Source organism: Patella vulgata, chromosome 1 (genome assembly GCF_932274485.2).
Source record: "Patella vulgata chromosome 1, xgPatVulg1.2, whole genome shotgun sequence".
Lineage (NCBI taxonomy): Eukaryota > Metazoa > Mollusca > Gastropoda > Patellidae > Patella > Patella vulgata.
This window is the reverse complement of record NC_065879.2, coordinates 71,644,196-71,667,891: the sequence shown is the minus strand read 5'-3', so window position 1 is coordinate 71,667,891 and position 23,696 is coordinate 71,644,196. Positions and strand designations below refer to the sequence as shown.

Genomic DNA, 23,696 nt, shown 5'->3' with positions numbered 1-23,696 from the left:
GTATACGCATTCACATACACCAATCAGTATCCAATTTAACATCAGATACTTGGTTATATTGCATTTCTACCCAAACCTTTCAATCAAGATCCTACCCAAAAACAATCATCCCAAGTATCTGAGTTGGCACACACTAAGTGGATTAGAATCCAAAGCTAATATCTAATACTAATCCCAATGTGAATACAGTCTTACTGTTTGGAATATCTTTTTGCTTTTTATAAACTGAGAATTATTGACAGCCGGATCATAAAAACACAAAACCCAGGTTCCTCACCAAAAACAATGGTACTTCACAGATTAAACATCAGTTGTGTTCAAAGTTTCCTCATATAATTGAAACACTAACCCAACCCTCTTCTAACAGGATCAAGTCAGGTTCCTTTAACAAACTCTTAGCTAATAATACTTCAGAAATCCTTACTTAAACTGTCTGAAAATCTTTTCAATACAGGACAAATTGTTTTCAAGATTGGAAATGCCAAATCTTTCGGATCTCCATAATTAATCATTGGTTGAGAAACATTTATCTGCTTTCAAGACTATAAATTACCAAGTTTATTTTCATTTCATGTAAATTTCCTAGAGATTGTAAATGGAAAGCAAATTAGAAACGTTATGTTCACTGTTCATTATATCAGATTTTTTTTTTTTGGAATAAGAATATTAGATCAAAAATCTTACAATCTTTGTATAAATTTTTACACCTTAACCAATTATTACCAAACCAACTGAATAGAAAACTATCAAAAACACATCTTTTTCCAAAGGTACTGAAATGTCAAAACTCAAAATGTCTGCTTGTCAGATAAAAATCTGTAACCCATAGCAACTAGTTTTCAAGCTCCATTAAAATTCCAAATTAACTAGATAAATTCCAACAAAATATTAAGGATAGACATAAAGGAGGGCAAGTAATTACTAAAAAGGTTCAAATCCTGTCCCTAAAGAGAGAAATTCCATGATTACATTCCTTCCAAGTCTGCTTAACAGAAAAACAATATGTCTGACTTGAGAAGAGCAGACGGGTAGCAAATCCAGACAAGAAAACTTGGATAAAACTTCACAAAATCTTTTTCAAACTCACAAAACTCACAGAAAGGTCCCTTGACAAATGTTTTATGCCATGAAGACATCCTATGAAGGTACGATGGTCCTACCTTACTACCACGGCGTCGATTTAGATAAGTCGGCATGTTGCCCCATTGCCTAGTCCCTGCTCTACCTTGTTCTATACACTCCAATTTCATAGCAATAACTACTGCCACAGATGGAGGAACCGTAGATTATATTATCCAGACTCTTGCGAAATCAGGCTAGCTAGACTATCTTAAACCTGGCACAGCTTTAGCATCCCATGTAACTTCAGATACCCAAAATATCTCCAAGATGTAGATAAGAACTACCAGTTCATCTGACACACAATATAAGCTACATTCGCCAAAAATACTCTAGGTAGATATGAATGACCAGTGACTGGGGCCAAATATCCAATGTAGACTAGATCTACCAGGGTTCACTGCACAATTCACTATTTAAATTGACATAAACATATCATAGATGTGAACAACCAGTACATTAAAAGTATAGTGCCACATCTGCTTTTAATGTTAAAGTAAACTAGATCAGGTTATCAAGTTGTTCCAGGTTCAGTGCCCCACATGTGGTAGATAAGATTAACAAGTCATTTTGTGTCCCAATAAATCACTTTTCCATTTTTTGTCTAGATTATCCAGACAATAACATCTAGCACCTCATTCAATTAGCTTCTTAAATTTCTTTAAGTAGCAGTAGTTATCCAGTCCCTAAGCAGGTCTAGGCTTTGTCAGAACACCTTCAGTGAACTATCTACTCTAAATATATCTTTTAAAGAAGACACTAACATCCAGTCCCATATATGCAGATGCACTAATACTGACATGTAAAATGGCACTTGATAATAAAGTCTTGATATATAAAATCTTCCCTTTAATTGAGGGTTGAGGAATCAAATATTAAAGTCCTGGTCACAACAGTCAGAAAAACAAAGGCATAACAATGCTGGAAGATAAGCCAAATGGATAAACAAATAAGGCACTGGACAATCAAGTATTTTGTGCCATTGAATTCGTTTCTGATTGGTTGTAAGGCCTTTTTCACCTTTTGGTTTACATCTACCAGACACCACTAAAATGGCAAATGAACATGTGTCATTTCAGTACTGGATGATTGTGAATAAGAATGAAAACAAGTATGTAATTGGATACGGGTGTAATATACTATAAATAGTATTTAGTTGCTAGTGGCTTCTGAAGAAGTGAGTGCACATGTCAGACATTCCTATCTCTATGAGTGAGAGATTTAGGGAGTGAGTAATGAAGATCAGGTCTATAGAAGAGAACCATGTATCCAGTAGAATTACGATGTTACACCATCTACATCTTCTTATGAGTTCATCAGCTTTTCTTGGTCAACTGGATTACATTTTCCAAATGGAATTTAGGTCACACATTTTCAGGAATGTTCCAAAGAAGAATCACAATTACACACCTGGGTATTATTACTCACAAAAAAATAATTATGCAATTGCGTTCTTCGCTGCTTTAAATTCACAACAAAACCATTAATTCTCCAGAACTAAAATAATTTTCCATCACTGCATTGTATTTAACACACATAAAATTTAATTCACTTCAAAAGTGCTAAGTTCGTTGATGGCCACTAGAATAAATATCACAGATTAGATATAACCCTCCATATTTTCACAATGTTTACGTTATTTGTTGCAAGCTTGACAGATTGTTGCAATTAATAAAATAACTTGACACAATTTTGAAGATATTTATTTAAAATATTCTTCACTTACTTCCACGGTTAATGCAAATTCTGCAAATTGCACAACAATAATCAACAATTGGTTGCAAATTTTGGTCATAAATTTGATGAGAACCACTTTATTCGCTTATATATGCACAATTTTCCAATTGAAGGCAAACAGTATATTTTCATTGTATGTTGCAAAGTTCTGCTTTGATCCCAATGTTTTAAAATTGCATAGAGTCATTCTTTAACTTTCACAAAATAATTCCAAGAATTATCTATCACCACTGTGTTACCAAAAAAATACTTCAGTCTGGCCCATAACTTCTTACAAACTAACCAGTTACATTTTTTCAGACTTTTAATATCTAAAACTAAAATCAAATCAAACCACTGAGTAGGAGTTCTAAGAATGGTCTTATCTTAAAACAGTCTTAGAAGTTGGATATCATATTTCACACAAGCCTTTAAAAAGATAGAATCAATTAAGGAGCTTATCTGGATTTTTCAAAGAAAGTTGATAATTTGTTTCCTCCTGTTATCAAAGATTTTTATTTCAAAGTTATTGAATATCACCTTGCAGTTTTAATGTGTAATTTGTTTTTAAGGTATTATGCAATATATCTTAGGTTTAACGTACATGTCAACTCCTAATAACTGAACATTTCCATATTCAGGTGATTTTTTTTTTTGTAATTTTTAACAGAATTGAATGAGAACCATAAAAATTTTTGCCAACATTGTCAATGTTTCAACACATTTTTAGATTTTTCACGATGCTGTCAGTTGAATAAACAATGTCAAAATATTGTGTCATACATGAATACTATTCCTGAATAACATGGACATAACTAGAGAGCCCACATGACATGGTTTTGATATTACCATTTTGGATTAAAACAAGCAAACCACATTTTTATAGCAGATTGTATCAAATTAATGCAATATTTCATTTTCTTAAAGGAGAAGTCACAGTTTCCACTGGTCTCTGATAAATAAGTTTGCTTACACATGTAAATCAAAACACCAAAAGGTAAAAATTAATCTTGCTTGCTATGTCTCACATGCTTAAATTATTTAGTCATTGAGAGGACGTTCTAGAGCCTTCCACAAAGAATTAAGCAATTTTATTAACTTCAGTATATTTAGGATTTCTCCTTTCACTTAAAATTTATTCATATTAAATATTCTGAAATGGCCAGATATAACAAATTTAGTAAGTTTATAACTCTTAAAATTGTAATTGGGAGTAAACTAAAAGGGTACAAACATATTGAACTGATACAAAGGTCAAATATTTGAAAACAAAGACTAGTATTATAATACCCTATACTTACTTAAATTAATTAAATATTGTTAATTTATACGATGCCAGATGTTGACAGATTATATTGATGTCACTACGGGTTGGGTCTATTTCCGGAGTTAAGATTGAAGCATAGTGATATGGGGACACTTCAGGAAGTGTGTTATAAAAATAATCAACATAACCATTTTACATAGTCTAATTACAACCTTCCTGTATCGCAATGAAATAATATTTAATCATGTCTCTTGTAATAATCTCAATAAACCATATTAATTATGTACAAATTTACATCCTCAATTATTTGTCAAAATAACAAAGAACACAAATCTTTTTTTTACTTTTTTAAATTTATCCAATCATATTATTTTTTGCACACTTTTGAGACAAATCTGTAAAAAATATTTTTGACATTGGACATTCTATTTTCAGCTTTTATGATTGTTTCAAGTTTACAGCAGTTTTGAAGGAGCTAAACACTCCTTAGTTTAAATGAAATCAATACCTCTTTAAGCTAAACATTATGATGCTAAAACTTTTATAGGGAGTTGACATATTCAACACCTTTAAAATTGCGGTGAAATAAAACACCTTTGCTTGTTTTTATTTTTTTTAGTTCTCATATTATTCATGGATAATTATTGCCTTGTCTTGTTTCATTCTGAGATCTGGGTAATATCTATTGGTTTAGTCACCAATAACTAAGCTATGAGTGAGATTTATTTCGTTGTATGAACTGCATTTAACATTGTTTATATGACACTAATAACTATGACTTACTTACTCATTAGAATATGTTGTCAGCTAATATATTGTAATGTAACACGACATGTTGCAATTACTTTCTACTTCAAAGCAGCTCTTCAGGGAGTGTGCACCTCTTTGATTCCAATAGTAATGGAATGAATATTAATTCCACTGTGTTTGCCCCTTTCACGATAACGATGCTATAATGAATTGAATGAATGTGATCTTAATGTCTAGTGAATACTACAGCTGCGACAATTAAAATTATTTTTTATTTTTATTTTTAGTTCCATGGTGCCTGTTGCTATTATTATACAATGATAAAAGGTAGGTTTATGTGTAAATTTTGAATAAAATATGACTAAAATACTGTTTCAATATGCATACAAAGATGATGGCTGAAATAAAATTGAACATCTACACAGATCTCAAGTAAAATGATGAACAATGTTGTTAGAAAATATAAAAATTGGCAAAATTCACTATTACTGATTAATTTGTTTTATGAAGCACAAAACTTTATGGAATACAATTACTGAATTTAATACAAGCAACATTTCAACAAAAGTTTTCTTGGTCATTATCAGGATCAATGAAAAACTACTACCATTTAACTCAGTATTTTATTCTATAACTACATGCAAATACAAGCAAATATCATTGAATACAGCCATTGAATAACCTATAGTTGTATTCAATGGCTTGGAAACGTACTAATTTTGTCCAGAATGAGGTCACTTTCAGAATTACGTCAAACTGTAATGACGTCACCACTAGGCAACCACAATTTTTTTTGACAATCTGGATAGTACAGATTTGCATGTAGTTATAGAATAAAAACAGAACTCAATGACCATTGAATACCGCATGGGTTATTCAATGGTCATTGAGTTCTGTCTATGTATTTCATCAAGTTTTGTGTTTTATTTAATGTGAACAATTACTAATAAAAATATGTTTCTGTTGAGTTCTATACATTTGTTTTATAAATAATTAATCTAGTTTGAGGGGAATTTGATATATCTAATAGTTGTTGAAATCACTTATATTATATAATGGGAATCTTTTAACTCCTAGCTTTAATACTGATCTCATAGATTTTCTATCAAAATAAGTAAATTTGTAATTTGCTTCTACTACTCCAGGGGCTAGTTATGATCATGATAAGCAGCTGAGATTGTGTTATAAAATTGTTAACTTGATCTATAAATTCATAGTGTTTGCAAACCAAAAGGGAAATAGTGACCAGTTTAGATTGAGTATATTATGTAAATGAAGATATGGCCTGACATTTGATGGCCATACTTATATACAATTTATTATAATAACCTAATCATTGTAATATATCTCCTATACAATTGTTTTAAAGGGACAACAAGCTAAATGTTTAAGTGAAGAACAGAGTTTATGACCATATATACACAAACATATTTCTATATTCTTGATTTTTTTTTCTAAAAATTCTTTGTTAGAAAATTATTAAAATAAATTAAGTTTACTTTCTACTGATCCTGTTGCCTTCTTTATGCATCTGCGGTAAATAAAATAATAATAATTGCAGGCTGACACAAATCAACTCTTCAAAGCAAAAATTAATTGTGGGTCAGCAGAATTCTATAACCTTATAGTGGGAAAAGATATAAAATCTAATATTAAATTAATTTACAGTTTGGAGGACAAATCATTATTAAATGTCACTGGGACATGAAGCCCCTTTTTAAAAATCTTCTAAATTCTATCTTTTATCCAGTCTATTCTAAATTTGGTTTCTAAAATAATTATTTTGGATACTCTGATCTACAAAGGGTTAGTTAGTACATACTAAGCAGAAATTTGTGAATAACATTGTTATTTCACATGGATTGACAATACTTTACATGGCTGACATTTTACAATAAGAACACCAGAGAATTGTGGTGGTAGATGGTTACTACTCAAATCAAATTATCGCCATCATTGACTACTCTAACCCAATTCTACAATCAGTACCATATCTAAACTGAATGGGACAAAATTTTACTTCGTTATTGACCGCTCTGAACTAATTCTGTTTGGTATCAAACTAAAGGAATGAAATTTTACCATAATCTAAAGTTAATTAGACTATGGAGCTGCTTGTGATTAGACTATTATTCAAATTTAATTACAGCCATTATACATTAATCTATAAAATAACAGCTACTATTATTACATCTGACCCAATTCAAATAGAAAGGAAGAAATTATATTAAGTATAAATACATCTGGACTTTGTTAGTATTTAAATTAATTCAGGAACTGATACTAAGCATTAATTCTAACCAAATATAAATTCAATTTGACATATAACAGAAATAGAATGGACTGACCTACTGTCCATAGAAGAAAACCATTACATTGTGTTAATTATTAGATATAAATAAAGTGCTATTATTCATGACATACATGTACATGTACTACCTTAATTTCACAAACCCTTATTTTTGATCTTTTATTGTTAAGTAATGCTTAGTAAATTTAATAATCAATGACATAAAATTCTTTAGTTCAAAATACGGTAGATTTTGTTGTACAAAAATTATACCATGGTTACAGCAATCTAATTAAAATTAGATTAGAATTCCGCTTCTCTCATTTTACAGATTTTTAGACTGCACTGTAATTTAACCAACTTTTTATCATCACATCTAGCCAGAAAGAATAACATCTATATCAGACAATTGTATTCCAAATGGTAACCTCTAAATCACTGAGAATCATTTTCATATAAGCATCTTATAACTCACTGCAATATGCAGCACTGTATATTAATACAGGTATGTTTCATGTGTTGAACACTGACTTCAAAGAAATAATGTCAGATGTTGATGTTATTGTTAAAGTAGCTAAGTCCATAACTCAATATCATTCAAATTCTTGGACATTGAAAACATGAATTGTCAATTTAAATCAACATTGATCTTGTGGACTTACCGGGAAAAGATGGGCTTCTGATGATATCCAATAGTTAAGACAAAATAAACATTTTACCATTTTTTACACAAATCATGTATCATAAAGCGTTTCAGCGCCATTTGTAACAAGGGCTTGAAGAACGAGGCTAGACATATTCCATAAGTCCTGTCAAAAGGCGACGTCATATTCTTATCTGGAGAGCATGTGCAATAAATACTATCGGTGTAGACTGGAATAACCAGACGCTAGAGATTGCTATTCGATTGAGACTTCTAGCGTATTTCGCTGAACATAACTGATTTGAAATTAAAAGTAAAAGCGGGAACGATTGAATGTAAATCAGTTTATATACATTCATATTACATTATTATATGCGTTGCGACCTATTTGTGTCAATTTCTAGATCCCAAATATTAGTGATTTAGCTCCTTTAATGTAGTACAAAATAAAAAGTCAAACGAAACAAGAGCGGAAATCTGATCAAAATCAAGATTATAAATTGATCGTTTTAACAAACAAAATGCAACATGTTTGTAAAGACATTTACTTTCTTTGAATATGTTTGGATAAGCTTTAAGTTTTTCCAAAAAAAAACTTTCTTAAGACATGATACAATTGTGAAAGCTTTTCTTGCATACGTACATTCAGTAATTGATCAAAGAAAATTCCCTTTTTTGCTATTAAATTTATATCAATTTGTGTTGTAATAATGGTGTTGACAAGAAGATGTTTTATAATACAGCTGAAAGCAAAAATGAATCCAAAATGTCAATTTACATCAAATTTTTCAGGAAAAGTGTTGTATTATCATCTCCAATTATTTGTGTGGGATGCTGAAACTTCAACGTAATTTGTTTTCTTAATTTATAATCCAGGAACAGCTTTTCTTTTAAAGTTGAATGGAACAGAATTTAACGTTTTAGGTCATAGTTTTATCAATAATGGATACAAGCAGACTTTTCTGAAATTTCAACATTACATTTAAAAAACTTAATGTGTGATACTTTAATCTTGGTCAACTGATAGTGAATTCAAAATCTTGTTATTCTTGTCTGGTTATTCTTATTTATGGTCCCCCCCCCCCCCCCCCGAGACATAACAATCACGAAATCTCAAAATGACATTCACAAATTTAATCCATTGTTTGAACTACGAACACTTAGCACCCTTTTTATATCAAATTTCACACTCGAGGCCGTATTACTGAATACCCAAATGTGATTTTCATAAAATAATATTTACGTTTCTATCATATAGCAATTATATCAGATAGTGTTAATGCCAAATTACATACATCCCAATTATTCAGAAAATTCTTAATTATGTTGAGGAGGTTCTAAGTACATATGTATATGTTGCTTTCAGGATATGAAATGAAATGAAATGGGGTTTAACATCCTACTGTTCTGCTCCTATACTGGGCTAATGAAGACGGGCATACGCCATACAGTGTGCTATGAGGGAAATTTTGCCTGGGCAGCGGCACTATCGCCTACTCTTATATCGAATCCCAACTGCCAAGGGATCTTTTACGTGCATTCCAATGTTTACACGGGACCTCGGTTTTTCGTCTCATCCGAAGGACTAGACAGCTGTCCTTGTCAGGCCATCCGTCCTGCATCACTGACAAGGGGGAACCACGTCGGAAAATCGGGATGAACTTTCTCGGCCAATGCAGGGATCGAACAACCGACCTCCAGGCTAGCGAGCCAGCGCCTTACCCACCTAGCCACCGTGGCTCCTTTTCAGGATATGATATCCAACTTCCTTTTTTATATAGAATGTCAAAATTAATTATAAAATAATAATATTTTTATAAACAACTTTTGTTGAAGTAAGATCAATACATATGGTCCTTAAAGGACAAAGTTGGTGTCCATTATTACGTATGTGATAGAACTGGTTAAACATATTCCAAATATAATTTTAACAGAGATCATTGCTACGTAAGATGTATAACAAAGATTTGAAGAAATGGGAAGTAATGCTAAAAATGAATAAAAACAAGGGAATGCACAGACTTTTTCTATGACAGTCAATTCTTTTTATGAATTGTCAGATATCCACTCACAGTCTCATGGTCATATAACAACTTAACGTCTTCAATTTAAAGGAATTATCAGTTAGCTGAAAATCAACCATGTATCTGTTATCACTCGTTACTTCAGTCAGTTATATAATAAGGAGAACTCATGTTTTCCAGTTTTTTGCATTACTTCCTGTTTCTTCAAATCTTCGTTACACATCTACCATAGCAATAATGATCTTTGTCTTAAAAATTATTTGGAATGTGTTTTATCAGTTATATCCCATATGTAATAATGTAATAATTGCGGACACCGACCTTGTCCTTTAATATCTATTAATCATCAACCATCTAATGATATCTAAATTAGATCTTGATTCATGTCCCTAGAACTGTATTTTACTGGTACCTACCACTGCTTCCTGATCAACCAACTACAGGGTCATGGTTTAAGTTATTAGGAACAAAAATGAATCAATTTTAACTGTAATGTTCTAATCAAACCCATAAATAGCACCACATTTACAACACCAATATCTTCCTAATATTGAATTTGCGGACAAATCATATCCAAAAATCGCATGTACAAATATTTAACACAATCTAACTTTTATATCACTGACACTGAAATATTCCTAGAGAAGAAACTAACATGGAAGCCATCAACGTTAGAGAGTCAATCTCATACAAATAATAGTATCCATATCCAACATTTTTTCAAACATACTGTACAATCTCCATACTGTGCGGCTGATAATATTGAAGGAATGCTCAAACAAAGTTACTAACAATTTCACAGCGTCAATAATAAGTAGTATTATAAATAACTGTATCCTTTATCACATCTGAATCCAACTTTTACATACATCGCTGTTTTCTTTAATAATGAATGAAAGGGTCAAGCTATTCCAACAAGAAGTGTATAGCAAGTGTATCCTCATCTTCTACTTCTACACTGTTATTACTATAAGTGGTCCACAGAGATTTGTGACATTTCTGTAATAGCACTACAAGTAATTTTAACTTTGACCTACAACGCTAATTCATATTATTATTATATTTTCCTACATCAGATTCCCTTTGTTTTAAATAGTTTATGACAGTTTGAATAGAGGTCAAAGTTCAAAGGATGTAAGCTAAAATCTGAATGACATCATCCCAGAAAAAGTCAAATATTAAATTATAAACTACACTAATTTCAAACACTGACCAATAGATTTTGTAGAATCATTTTTTTAGGTTTCCTGTCAACTTTGGAAATGCATATTGACTTTATAGTTAATGCCAGTTGAAGTTAGGGGTCAAATTTCCTTTCACGTATGTTAATCTCGTGCCAGTAAAATATTTTCACACCACAAAATTTGTTGTTAGTAATTTCTGGAGAATATCCATGATTATTTTCAATTGAAATACAGATATGACAGCATCCTTCAATAAGTCAAAATTGTCGCATAAATTATTCAATATTCACAAAAACGATGATTATTTGATCATTTCATAAAAATGCAAGTTCATTATAGTTTTAACTATGCAGAACCAGGATACTAATGTTGCACTCTGCACTTAATTAAAATTAACTGCCATCTACATAAGCATATTGAAAGTATGAATGATATAATCACAAATATAAGTTGAACTGCGAATTTTAAAATGTTATCACATGTCAACTTCAATTTCTCATAGTCTATAGAATGGTTTCAAACACTTAAAACATACAGCATTGCACATACAGATTTAACTTCACACAGGTTAAAATTCGAAAAAAAAATAGACTTCAACAAATGAAAGTATAATTAAACTAGATATGTGACATGGTCTGTAAAACAGTGACTAAGAGAAAAGGTATTTGTAACATGTTCTATATAATAGACTTAGACCTAGATATACCCTATGTGGACTTTACTTGTCACACTGAGTTGTGAATGGAACCATTAATAAAGAGAGAGAGAGAGAGAGAGAGAAATGGGATATAACCTCCACTTGACACAAACTAGGTCATTTCGGGACTAATTCGTTGCGCGTAGGGGTCTTTAGCAGTGGGAGGAAACCGAAGGACCCGGAGAAAACCCACGAGGTTGGACAGGCGACCCTACTCCTTTTCACGTACAACCGGGGATTCGAAACCACGTCAGTTGACTCAATGACAGGCTTTATGGTACAGCACACACATGCTAACCATTCGGCCATCCAACACCCCCCCCCCCCTAATTAATAAAGAGACACACTGGCATAGCAAGTTAAGTTTAAATAGGGTTTTTCTTCTCTAGAAATCACAGAACATGATGAAGAATTATTTTTTATTTTACTGCCAACAAATTTTTGTTTTCTTTTAACAGCCTATATTGTTTTCTACAATATTTTTTTAAACAGCCTATATTTAAAAAAAAAGAAAAATCTGTTCAAGACGTAATTTTTTTTAAATATGTGAATATTTTGATACAAAAGGTCCATAAAAAGTAAAACTACTCACAAAGGTGTTGACAAAGAATTTGAGCATATCCAAACTTTGGATTTCAATACAAACCCCAAATTATATACATTTAGTTCCAGGACTGAGACAAATGGTAAAATTTGTGAATGAAACAGAAGTTTGGATGGAATGACTTCAAGGCACAAGGGCAAAATAAACTTAAACATCAGTTCTCAGTAGTCTGCTTTCAGGGTTGATATCCACTGGGCTTACAGATCCTGTGTGTCTATAAAAATAACTTTTAAACTTATAAGCTAAACTATTCCCACATCCATCAAAGAATTCATAAAGTATTTTCTAGACAGACAATATGAGGGATCATTATCTGAATTTAGTCTCTAAATGTTCTCTCTGAGAACAAGTCCATTTAATTTAACTCTGTTTCATAAATATACCAGATCAGACGGGATGATAAAAATCAATGACAAATATAAAACGATCGGCAATTTTCTAGTTTTTTTCCCATGTAACAAATACTGTATCTTGTCTACACCTCTAGTTATTCAATGACTTTAATCGATATCCATGCTTTTCATCTTTTCATCATAATTTCATTGACAATATTTGAGTCTCGTCAATTTGGTGAATCCCTTTTCAGAAAAACATGTGCCGTGTAATTTTGTTTTTTTAATGGAAGATAAGTATCTTTGAATTGGAAATATTGAACTGACGATATTTTATGCATCAATACATCAAATAAATTATAATTCATGCTAGCATCAAAATTTGAAAATATTAAAATGGCTAGACATCTTTGATCATAAAACTGTTGTTGTCATTGGATTTGAAAATATTAAAATGGCTAGACATCTTTGATCATAAAACTGTTGTTGTCATTGGATTTTTATCTCTTGGATCTTCTTAAATTTTTTTACATCAATACATAATTCAAAGTCGCTCGACAGCATTTATCAGGGTCAAAATTTTAAAAAGTACAACAAATGATAAGTGATATCAGGCGTTCTAGAAAGAGTATCCATACCCTGCCTCATGCACAGCACCCAAAGCTACTTACAACTAACTGATGTAATGGTTTGGGTGCTGTGCATGAGGCAGGGTATGGATACTCTTTCTAGAACGCCTGATATCACTTATCATTTGTTGTACTTTTTAAAATTTTGACTCTGATAAATGGTTTGGTCCTGGATGTCAGTAAAGTTAAAGCTAGACAATACAAGACACTTGCATGAATTGTTACACAAATTTAACACAGCATATTAACCAAGACCAGTGATATCAGGTATTCGGGAAATTAAAGTATACTCTGTCTTAGACACAGCACCTGTCACATCAGACCATAAACTGAAGCAACAATGTGGATAAAATTACCTACACCAAAAATTCATTCAAAGTAATCCTAGAAGTTCTTCTGGTCATACAGTTCTGAGTTATCCAATTAATTGAATACAATACAAACCAAATTTCAATTTACAAAATGATTCAAAATATTCATGCACTTTAAAATTCCAATTTGAAAACAATGATAAATGGGTACTCATGGATCTATCTATTCACAATCACGAGTGGATATGAGACCACATCCGAATTAATTTACATTGTCACTCGTTACAGTTACACTCAAAATATTTCTCCAATCAATATTTCAAAGCAAATAAAAGTCAGAGCAACACCAGCAAAATATCGCAAATAATCCTTCTAAAAATCATATTTCCTTAAGAAGAATAAGAAGCAAGACTTTCTACCAAGCAAAAAGAAGCCCAGACTAACAGACGCTCTTGTAATGTTATCATATATGGACGGACATAGGAGAAAGAAAAAAATCAATGGCTGTATTTCCTCTGTTTGCCAATGGTCTCTCTATTAAGGATGTACCGCATCATTTTTCACTGTCACTGGTTTTGAATACTTCATAATTCCCTAATAACTACCTCAAATACATTCAATTTATCCAAGTGCATGTAACATAGCATTACTATGTTTTTTTATTGAAGAATTTACATTTTCCAATTACTTTTTTTGTTTTTTTCAATTAAAAATCAGACCTGCTGAATCAACGTCCATATTTTTTTAAACGCAAGTTATAATTGAACACTACAATTTCTCAGAATAGGAATATTTGTAATGAACAGTCTTAAAAATGGAAATTGATAGATTTTGCTGATTCTTTTAGTTGGCTTTTAAAAATAACCATAGTAGTGAATATATGCACCAATCTTATTATAAGGAACATTTAAAACATGTAGAAGTATATTACTAGGCTAGTTATTGCTAAATTCAAGATTGTTCAAGATCAATAAAATAAACTGAAACCATTCCCTTCATTTAATTTGCCAATCCAATTGAATATGTGCCATTTGTTAATTTAGTCACAAAGAATGACGACTGACATTCAAATTAAATCTGATAAGAAGAGTTAGACCGAGAGCTGCAGATTTTTCTTTTTCAAACATGTCTATATATTATCAAGAAAGTTTATTCTGAATCACATTTTTCACTCGCAACTGATTGGCAAGCTTTTAAGGATTCTTTACTCAATATATTATCTTAAGATAACTTACAGATTCTCAGACATGCTGCAAACAAATTATATAAAGCATCTCGACTCACGTTCAGTAAATTTAATCTAGAGATATTCCTAGTAAAAGTTGCAGTGTTCAAATCAAATTTTGCATTTATTAAGACAGAATATGATTCCAAAAGAAGAAATGGTAAGCTTATCAAACTAATAAGTAATATTTTGGAATTGCGCTTGCTGTTACATGCACTGAATATCAAATATCATTACATTGTTTTCCCACCCACTCAAATTCTCTAATATTGCATGAACATTTAAAACTCATAAACAAACTTACCTTTCATAAAAATATGAAAAAAATATTTTAGAATCCTACCTAATTCTAAATCATAATTACTTATTAGATAATGACATACAATTGTTTTGTAAACAAAGAATGAAACTAAAAATTAAGGCAATTGGAAGGTCATTTTGTAAGTTCGAAATCTAAATCGCATCAGTCTACTGAGCAATGATACATGTAGAAATGGTACTTGACTATAAAAAATGTTATTTTAAAGCAGGTATGACTTTTACTGACACAACTGTTAGAATTTGCACACAATTTAGAAACAGTGGCCCCCACAAAGTAAAATTTTCAAAATTAATTGTCATTATCTAAAAAGGTAACTATATCCCCTAACTTTCAAAATAGGTCAATATATAATCCAAGCCTAAATACATTTCATCTTCAAAAATATCAAAATATGACAACTTTTATCAGAAGTTTCTTTCATTGTGTGAATTCAAAGTATTCAAATTTGAGTTAACATTCAAAAAGATATTAGCCAGGGAATATACCAAATATATATGTATTGAGGCATGGCACTGGCTACTTGCTCAGTTATCCTAACCAATCAAATAAATTCATACAAAAATAGAAATGCAAATTTAGACACCTACCCTACTAGAGCCACTTGAATATGACCTGCGACGATGGCGATGAGCTCGTCTGTGATGTCGCCTATGCCGACTGCTGTAGTGACTGTTAGAGTTACGCTGTGAGCGGCTATCATCTGTTTCATCATACCTGCGACTTCTACTATGACTGCGACGATAGTGTCTTTCTGGTGTGGGTGAACGTTCTCGACGTGATGAATGATGGTACCTATCCATCTTTCTGCTTGATGTACGACCATATGTTCCACTAAAAAATAAATATAAGAAAATAAAATAGGTTGCCACACAATGAAACTTACATACATTTGTACCTACTGTTAGATCATCAGTTATGAACTAACAACCAATAACAATTTTTAAAGTCTTAAAATGGAATAATTCTGGAAATTCCTATTAAAAATCTTTGAAAATCAATAGTATTCTACATTTCAAAAAAGACGGATAGATAACCAAATTATAATTTAAAAAAAAATTGGGCCTTTAACTGAATAAAGCACCTGTCGGTGCCACAGTTATTTTGTCTTGAACATATTTGTCTTTTAGTTTGATTGGGTTTTTTCAATTGCTATATTAATAGACCTACATGTCATAATGATAGGTACTTTGTTTGGTATTATTATTATTATTTCTTCCAGGTTTGTGTGTAGGACTTAAAGATATATATAAAAGCGATGCTCAACTTGAAAATAATTTTTAAACAAACAGCGCAAGTCAGTGGTTTTATGTGATAACAAGAAGAAATAATATCATTGTTTTTCCAATAATATATGGAGTAAACAGTACCAACTATCTCACTCCAACAAGTACTATAATCATTACTTCCAAATAAAAACTCTCATTATTGTAGGCCAGACATATAAAATGTTTGTTATATGGTCCTGGACATGTAAAGTAGCACTTAACCACAAATACTATGTGAATGATGCTGATAGAATTTTTGATTGCTCATGCAGACATATTTTATAAACAATCCAGCAAGACATCCCACCAAAACAAATTTAGTTGGGGGAGAGAAACATTATAAATATCCTGGAAGTGTTGATTGTTTTTATAAAATGGTGCCATTATGATCATTTTTACTTTGCATTAACGATACATTATGCGAGATTTGGAGATAGAGCTTGTCTTTCTTGCTACAATAATTCAAAAATTGATAATGAAAAATAAGTATTGAAAATTTCAGTCAAATTACTTCATTCTAATCCGAGCAAAATTATGAATGTTTGAAATTGACAAGACAAGAAATTGTCCACATTCTCAATTGTCAAGTAGTATTGCCACTGTAATAAAAAGAAGTCTCGTCTGTCAGTCCAATCAGCATAATACATATGGCTGACATTGTTTAATCCACTCAATATCTCAGCCATCCGATATTCTAGAGAGTTTATTATGGACCTCTCATATGAATAAATGTCTAAATAATATTAATAATCTATATAACATTTAAAGCCAGAGAAATAAATGGCAATTGGCAAGTTTAGCTCATGCATAATTCCTCTTAAAAGATAAAAAAATCTGTTGAGAATACATCATCGACTGATCTATCTTTATCTGGAAGCTATCAGCAAAAAATGTGTACACACTCTCAGCATTCTCTATCACATGTATTCATTCTAGTCTAATGCTTTTAGGAAAAGATCTTTTTGGGAAGCACAAGCTAAAAATATTTTAACGCAACGCCTTACCAATAGTATTCTCGTTATATTAACGGAAAATCAAACATACGAGTGGTGAAATAAATCGCAGTTGCGTGACAAAATTGTGTTAAGCGTACTACCATTATAGCCAAAGACACCCAATCTTTTCCCAACATCAGCTTCCCCTTCCTAAATTATCAATAAAAACCTCATTGATTCCATTACCCTATCGTTACCACGGTAATTTACCCTCCATATTGTGGATCTGACTAAACCAGGCAATAGCTGCCACTCACAAATATATTGAATTTCCATGATTTAAGCTCTTTGCCATTCCATAAAGTATTTTCTGACAGACGTTTCAGTCTACTATCAATAGATAGTATCAATGGGAAAACAATAGATTTACATGTAGGTCTTTAACACAATTCTTTGACCCTCAACATTTTGATACAAGCATAAAGTTATTTTTATCTACTATGAGTACATATGCAAAAATTGAAATTTGCTGGCAGTTCCAGTCTAGACTCATCCAATTTTCAGGACAGTACAGGCTCTTTTAAGGGTACATTTTGTACACTGGTAAATCATATTTATTGTGAATAAAAAGAGTCCTATCCAAACAACTAGTGTGAATGGTGATTCTTATTAAAAGTCCAGCCCTTATGCTTGTAAAAACTATTGAATACACTAAGTTATTAAAAATAAAGAGCTGGGGGCAGTTTCACAAAAGTTCGAAACTTTAACTGAAAAAACTACATTATGAAAAACTTACGATGGTCATTTGTCTGTCAAAAGCTGAAATGGAGCCTAAAAAGCGTACACAAAATTGGAATCCTACAGCTCTCGGTCTTTTAATTTCTGCCGTTGAGCAAAACTATTGAACTCTTTAATGGGAAATTTTGCAACAGTCTGACCAAATCATCGAAAGATAAGAGTTTAGGAGAATATTTTTACGAAGAGTGGGTCTTTGCCTCGATAGGCTTGGGCATAGTATTTTGGCCTAATCAGTTATTGATGTTGCGGATTTAATACTAACGCCGCAAGATAGTAGGCCTAGGTGTAGCACCACCTCGATGACTGAAGTGGTGAGCACTGTACTACAAAACTTTACTATTCTGTAGGATATTCCAGGGGCAGATACAGGAATTTTGACATGGAAAAAAGCCAAGCAAAGTGGTCTAAAACTAAAAGGTACAATTTGTAACATTTTCTAGCTCTTTGAAGCTTTAACATACAAATATACCCTTTACGTTTTTATATAATAAAGAACACTGTGATTGTGCTTGCACGTGTGTTGTATCATAAGGTCTGTCATATAAAACAAACATAAAGGGTATTTTTATATAATAAAGAACATGTTTGATTGTACCTTTTTGGGGGCATATCGTAATGCAATCAAAGTTTGTACAGGGGATGATTGGGGGGTTGGATGGCCGAATGGTTAGCGCATGCGCGTTGTATGATAAGGTCTGTTATTGAGTCAACTGACGTGGTTTTGATTCCCCGGTTGTATGTGACAAAGAGCAGGGTTGCCTGTCCAACCTCGTGGGTTTTCTCCGGGTCTTTCGGTTTCCCCCAACTGCTAAAGACCCCTACGCACAAGCGAATTATTGAAATAAAATTGAACCATATGTTAGTCCTGAAATGATCTAGTTTGTGTCGAGTGGATGTTAAACCCCATTTCTCTCACTCACAGGTGATGACATGGATCTTGATCAGTAAGATGCCGTTTCGATATCATTATTAATACAGTTAATAATATGCAGCATACTGGCCCGATCAAGCCTGTACCACGAAACTAACTCCTAGTCGGTATGGGTGTTGAGAGGATTTAATCTGTCCCGTAAAATTCTCTCTTGCCGAATTTGGCGATCCGCATAAAGTAACGAGGCGACCATTTTGTCAAAGATACGTAAAGAATTGCTACTTACAATAGGGTGAGAGTTGTTGTAAACCAAACAATAAAAGTTACGAGTTTCTTTAGTTACGAAGTTTAATGAAACGCAATTGTTTCGTAAGTCTACGATAAAGTTGCACAAATTATCGTAAGATACTTTGTGAAACTGCCCCCTGTTCTTTATACAGTTGAACTGATTTCAAATCATGCCAACTGTCAAAATGAAACTATGATAATAAGCATTATTTAGTTTAGATATATTACCTCATAAAAAGTAGTGTACATGTAATTTTTATGTGCCAATTATTAAAATGAAATGAAATGGAACGTCCTACTGTTCTGCTCCGACTGGGCTAATGAAGGCGGGAGCGATTCTTAAAGCAATATAGCTTTAAAGATTTTTTGGAATAAAAAAGTTTCAAACATACGAAACAATTATATCATAAATATAGACAACTCTTATAAAATTAATCCTAAATGCTACCTTGTGAAATGTATAAATAAAATAACAGTTATAAAATAGTGGTAAATGCCACAAATCATTCAAACTGTAGAAAAATAGAGCCATAAAAAAATTGATTTTCCATTTTAACTGTTGGCTTCATTTGACTTGACTTGAGTCATCAGCTTGTGTTTGGTTAGAATCCTCAGAATAACCATGAAAGTTTTTATGAAAGAGTCAGTATTTCATTTAATTTATTGCAAGATTACACGGCTGTATAAAAGACGAAGCATTTTACGACAATAAAAACATTTTATTATCTGCCCCTTCTAGCGTACGTATAATTTGATGCATCTATTTGGAATTGAATTGTGATCTGCTTGGTCATAAAGTAATAAACCCAGGATTCTAGACCCTCTTTTATGCCTTGTCATTCTGAAACTGATAAAAGAGAACCATTAAATAAAAGGAATTGTAAGGCTGATGTAAATATAGGAGATACTACCAAACTCTAATAAAACACTGACTTAAGGTTGAGCAGCTGGCAAAACAGCAACAGGGAAGAGGAAAAAAAGCTTCAAACTATTAAAGATAGATTGCCAGGCAATAGGCCAGCTTACAGGAGCTACATGTATGTTGGACTAGCAGTCCCTATAGTTTGTTGCAATCCATTGTGATCTTTAAGAAAACATCGGATATCTAAATAGGCTTATTTTCCTTGCACTAACTGTGAAAAAAGAAATTTCCGATGATACCTTTTGCTGCTATAACTTTACCAACATTCCAAAAAATGAGCAAGGACAATAACTTAAGAATTTATTAATACGAATTAAATAAGCTTCACAGTCCAAGTAATGTATGATAGAATTTAACAAGATAGCATTGATAAATGTATTTTCTGTGGTTGCAGACTATGTTCAGACAGTGGTTACAACAATATTTAGTAAGATTTCAATGTGGATGTGCAAAATGGCATTTTTCAGTGGCTGGCATTAAGTGGCTGTGGCTATTTAGTCGTCTACTAGTAACTTTTATAAGTTACAACAGTTTAGTCTTTTTAATTATATTAAAAACGGATGGAACTTTGTTCCTATATTGCTTTGATTTCCCAGGAATGGATCATTAACCATACTCTATTCCTCTAGAGACAATTTTATATACATGTAAGCTTAATATTACACTTTGTTCCATCACAGTCACAGAGATATGTCATTCCTACTGGTAATAGTGTGGCGTTGTCAGCTAAGTGTGTTAAAAGTGTAAAACAATCTGAGTAAACCTTTCTTATGATCAGCCATGTATCATAAATTAGGGGCAATATGTCTTGTATGTTTCAATTTATCATTACAGTAGAATCTGTATTAAGCAGCCACTCAAGGGAATTTTCATGACTGACCGCTAATGGGAGTGACCTCTTAATAAAATCTCAGTGTTTGTTAGTGCTGACATCAAGTAAAATTTAGGCTGAAACTTGCTTTGAACGAAAATTCTTTGACTCAAATCTACGATACAACTTCTGTAAATGTGTCACTTTGTGATACTACTATCTACCAGTACGATTGTGATGTATTTGATAATATTTATCCATTTTTGTGAAGAAAATCCATGAATTAATTTTATTTTATCAAAAAAGCACATGTCCAAAAAAACATCACTGAATCTTCACAGATTTTCGGGGGGTGTAACTCTGTATGTATTAATGTAACATAGGAGGTGCTAAAACTTCTGTTTAGCAACAAAGTGGCAATGGTGAATAGATACTAGATGATTGTGACAAAACCCTGCTTTGACGGTACTTTTAGTTTATTCAGTCAGTATCAATTAATGTTTCTTTAGTGTGAAAACAATGATCAGGGTTTGTCATTTAATAAAACAAAAGGTTAATGAACAGATAATCCTGGGTTTATTGTTATTTTCACAGTTCTTTTTACCTGATCGTTGGGGGGTCAGATAATTAACTATCAATCACAGGATAAGTGGAGGTGCTATGAAGTACGACAAGATTGTATTATTCAACAATGGCCGTTGAATAAGCGCTGTTTTTCTAAATTTACCAGTAAAATAGTGACCGCTGGCCTCGTTACAGCAGTGACTGTTGATTAAACAATAGAATTTTTACGGGGGGAATTTATCGTGACCGCTTGCACGGAGATGTCGCTGTATAGGAGTGGCTGCTTGTACAGAGTCTACCATACTAAAATTACTACACCTTTTTGACATGGCTGAAAAATAATACTGTTGTCATTGGATACATTCATTTGCTTTGTGTCTACATTTAAAATTTGGTCCACAGATAGAGCCGATATTGAGATATACATAACTGAATTTCTGTACAACAGTTGGTTGCTTAAGCCAAAGATAGGTTTGCCAGGTAAAGAATTTAATATTATACACAGCAAGGCGTTCGCATTGTGAATGTTTTGGTAATTGAAAAGCAAAATCTTTATACTGTATAATATACTTGCCTCTTTGAAAACATTCTTTTACATGATCCAGGGCAATAATGATATAATTATAATAAATGATCAAGGGACGTAACTCTGGCAGTAGTTATCAGAAATCGTTATAAATCAATAGGCTTCTTCGTCTGATGACCTTAACTTAAACACTGTGTATAAATTTAAAATCAATCGGATATTAACTTTAGCCTCTAGAGTGTCCACAAGATTGTTCAAAGTGATCAAAGGCCATAACCCTGGCAGTAATTATCAGAAATCGGTTTAAATCAATAGACTTCGTCAGAGTGGAGCAATTTGAATGAAATTTTCTTATTTATTTTTTAATTATTATAGTGAGAACTGTCAACTCTGATCTCCCATAATGTCCCTTTAAGATGTTGCATATAAGAATCTACAAAAGTTATTTTATACGGTACCATTACTGCTCTTGTCCACAAGAGTAGATTTCATATGATTGACATGACATTTACCACAATATGACAACTCTTGCTCCAGCTTCTAAAGCCAAGATCAAGCTCAGATATTAATTACAAGTTGCTAGACAGTTCAATCAACATGATCCCTAACCCCACTAGTCTAATAAATATCTCATTCTTCTTTGTCAATACACTATTTATTGATCTTGATCCATCCAAGACTCTGATCTACCGGTAAATGTAAATCATGATTAAGGTACTATTGCATATAATAGGCTATGCGTATTAAGCAACAGGCTTCCGCCTCTCTTGGTACTCAGAAAATCTAACACAAAGTACCATTTTTCTACTATGCCTATCTTGCCTTTTAACAGAGTAGGACTCATTCCACAATCCATCAGATCTGAAATTTGGTTTCAAACAATAGTTTAAACGAGCTATCCCAAATATATTTTAGAGAACCGAGTTAGATAATTTTGAGTGCTAACTACCAATTCTGAGTGTTTCCATTGTGTCATAAAAGATAATTAAAGTAGCTAAGTCTCGAACTCAATATCATCCAAAATCTTCAACATTGAAAACATGAATTATTTGTCAAATTAAATCAACATTCATGTTGTGATCTTACCGGAAAAAGATGGGCTTTTGATATCCAATATTTAAGACAAAATAAACATTTTACCATTTGTACACGAATCGTGTACCATAATGCGCTTCAGCCCCAGTTAGATCAAGAGACTCGAGGGACGAGGCTAGACACATTGCACCAAATCAAACGGCTTATGTAGACTAGAATAACTAGACGCTAGAAATTTGCACTCGCTTGAGACTGCTGGCTTATTTCGCCGAACATAACTGATTTGAAATGGGAGTAAAAACGGAAACCATTGAATGTAAATCAGTTTATATACATTCATATTACAGTATTATATGCGTTGCGACCCACTTTTGTCAATTTCTAGGTCCCAAATGTTAGCGATTTAGCTCCTTTAAGTATACAAACCAAATGCCAAAATGTGGAGAAACAGCCTATTTAACATGTCTGAAAATTTCACCTTTACTTATTATCCTTTGGAAATGATTGCATTAACAGTTTAAATGCTCTATTCCAATTGTTTATTCCGAGACCCAATAAATGTGACTAT

At 32.2% G+C, this 23,696-nt stretch overlaps 1 protein-coding gene across 3 annotated transcripts in view; it reads right to left on the bottom strand.

The window, feature by feature from the left end:
* The window catches only part of LOC126809517 (probable serine/threonine-protein kinase dyrk1), a 63,709-nt gene that overhangs the window by 33,890 nt on the left and 6,123 nt on the right, over window positions 1-23,696 (bottom strand). The window contains exon 3 of one of the 3 annotated variants that reach the window (XM_056103132.1): window positions 15,701-15,944. In XM_056103132.1, the coding sequence (XP_055959107.1) occupies window positions 15,701-15,944 (244 nt within the window). Of the gene's footprint in view, window positions 1-1,160; window positions 3,245-15,700; window positions 15,945-23,696 lie in introns of those variants that run through there. The other 2 variants (XM_056103136.1, XM_056103133.1) reach the window with 2 other exon arrangements.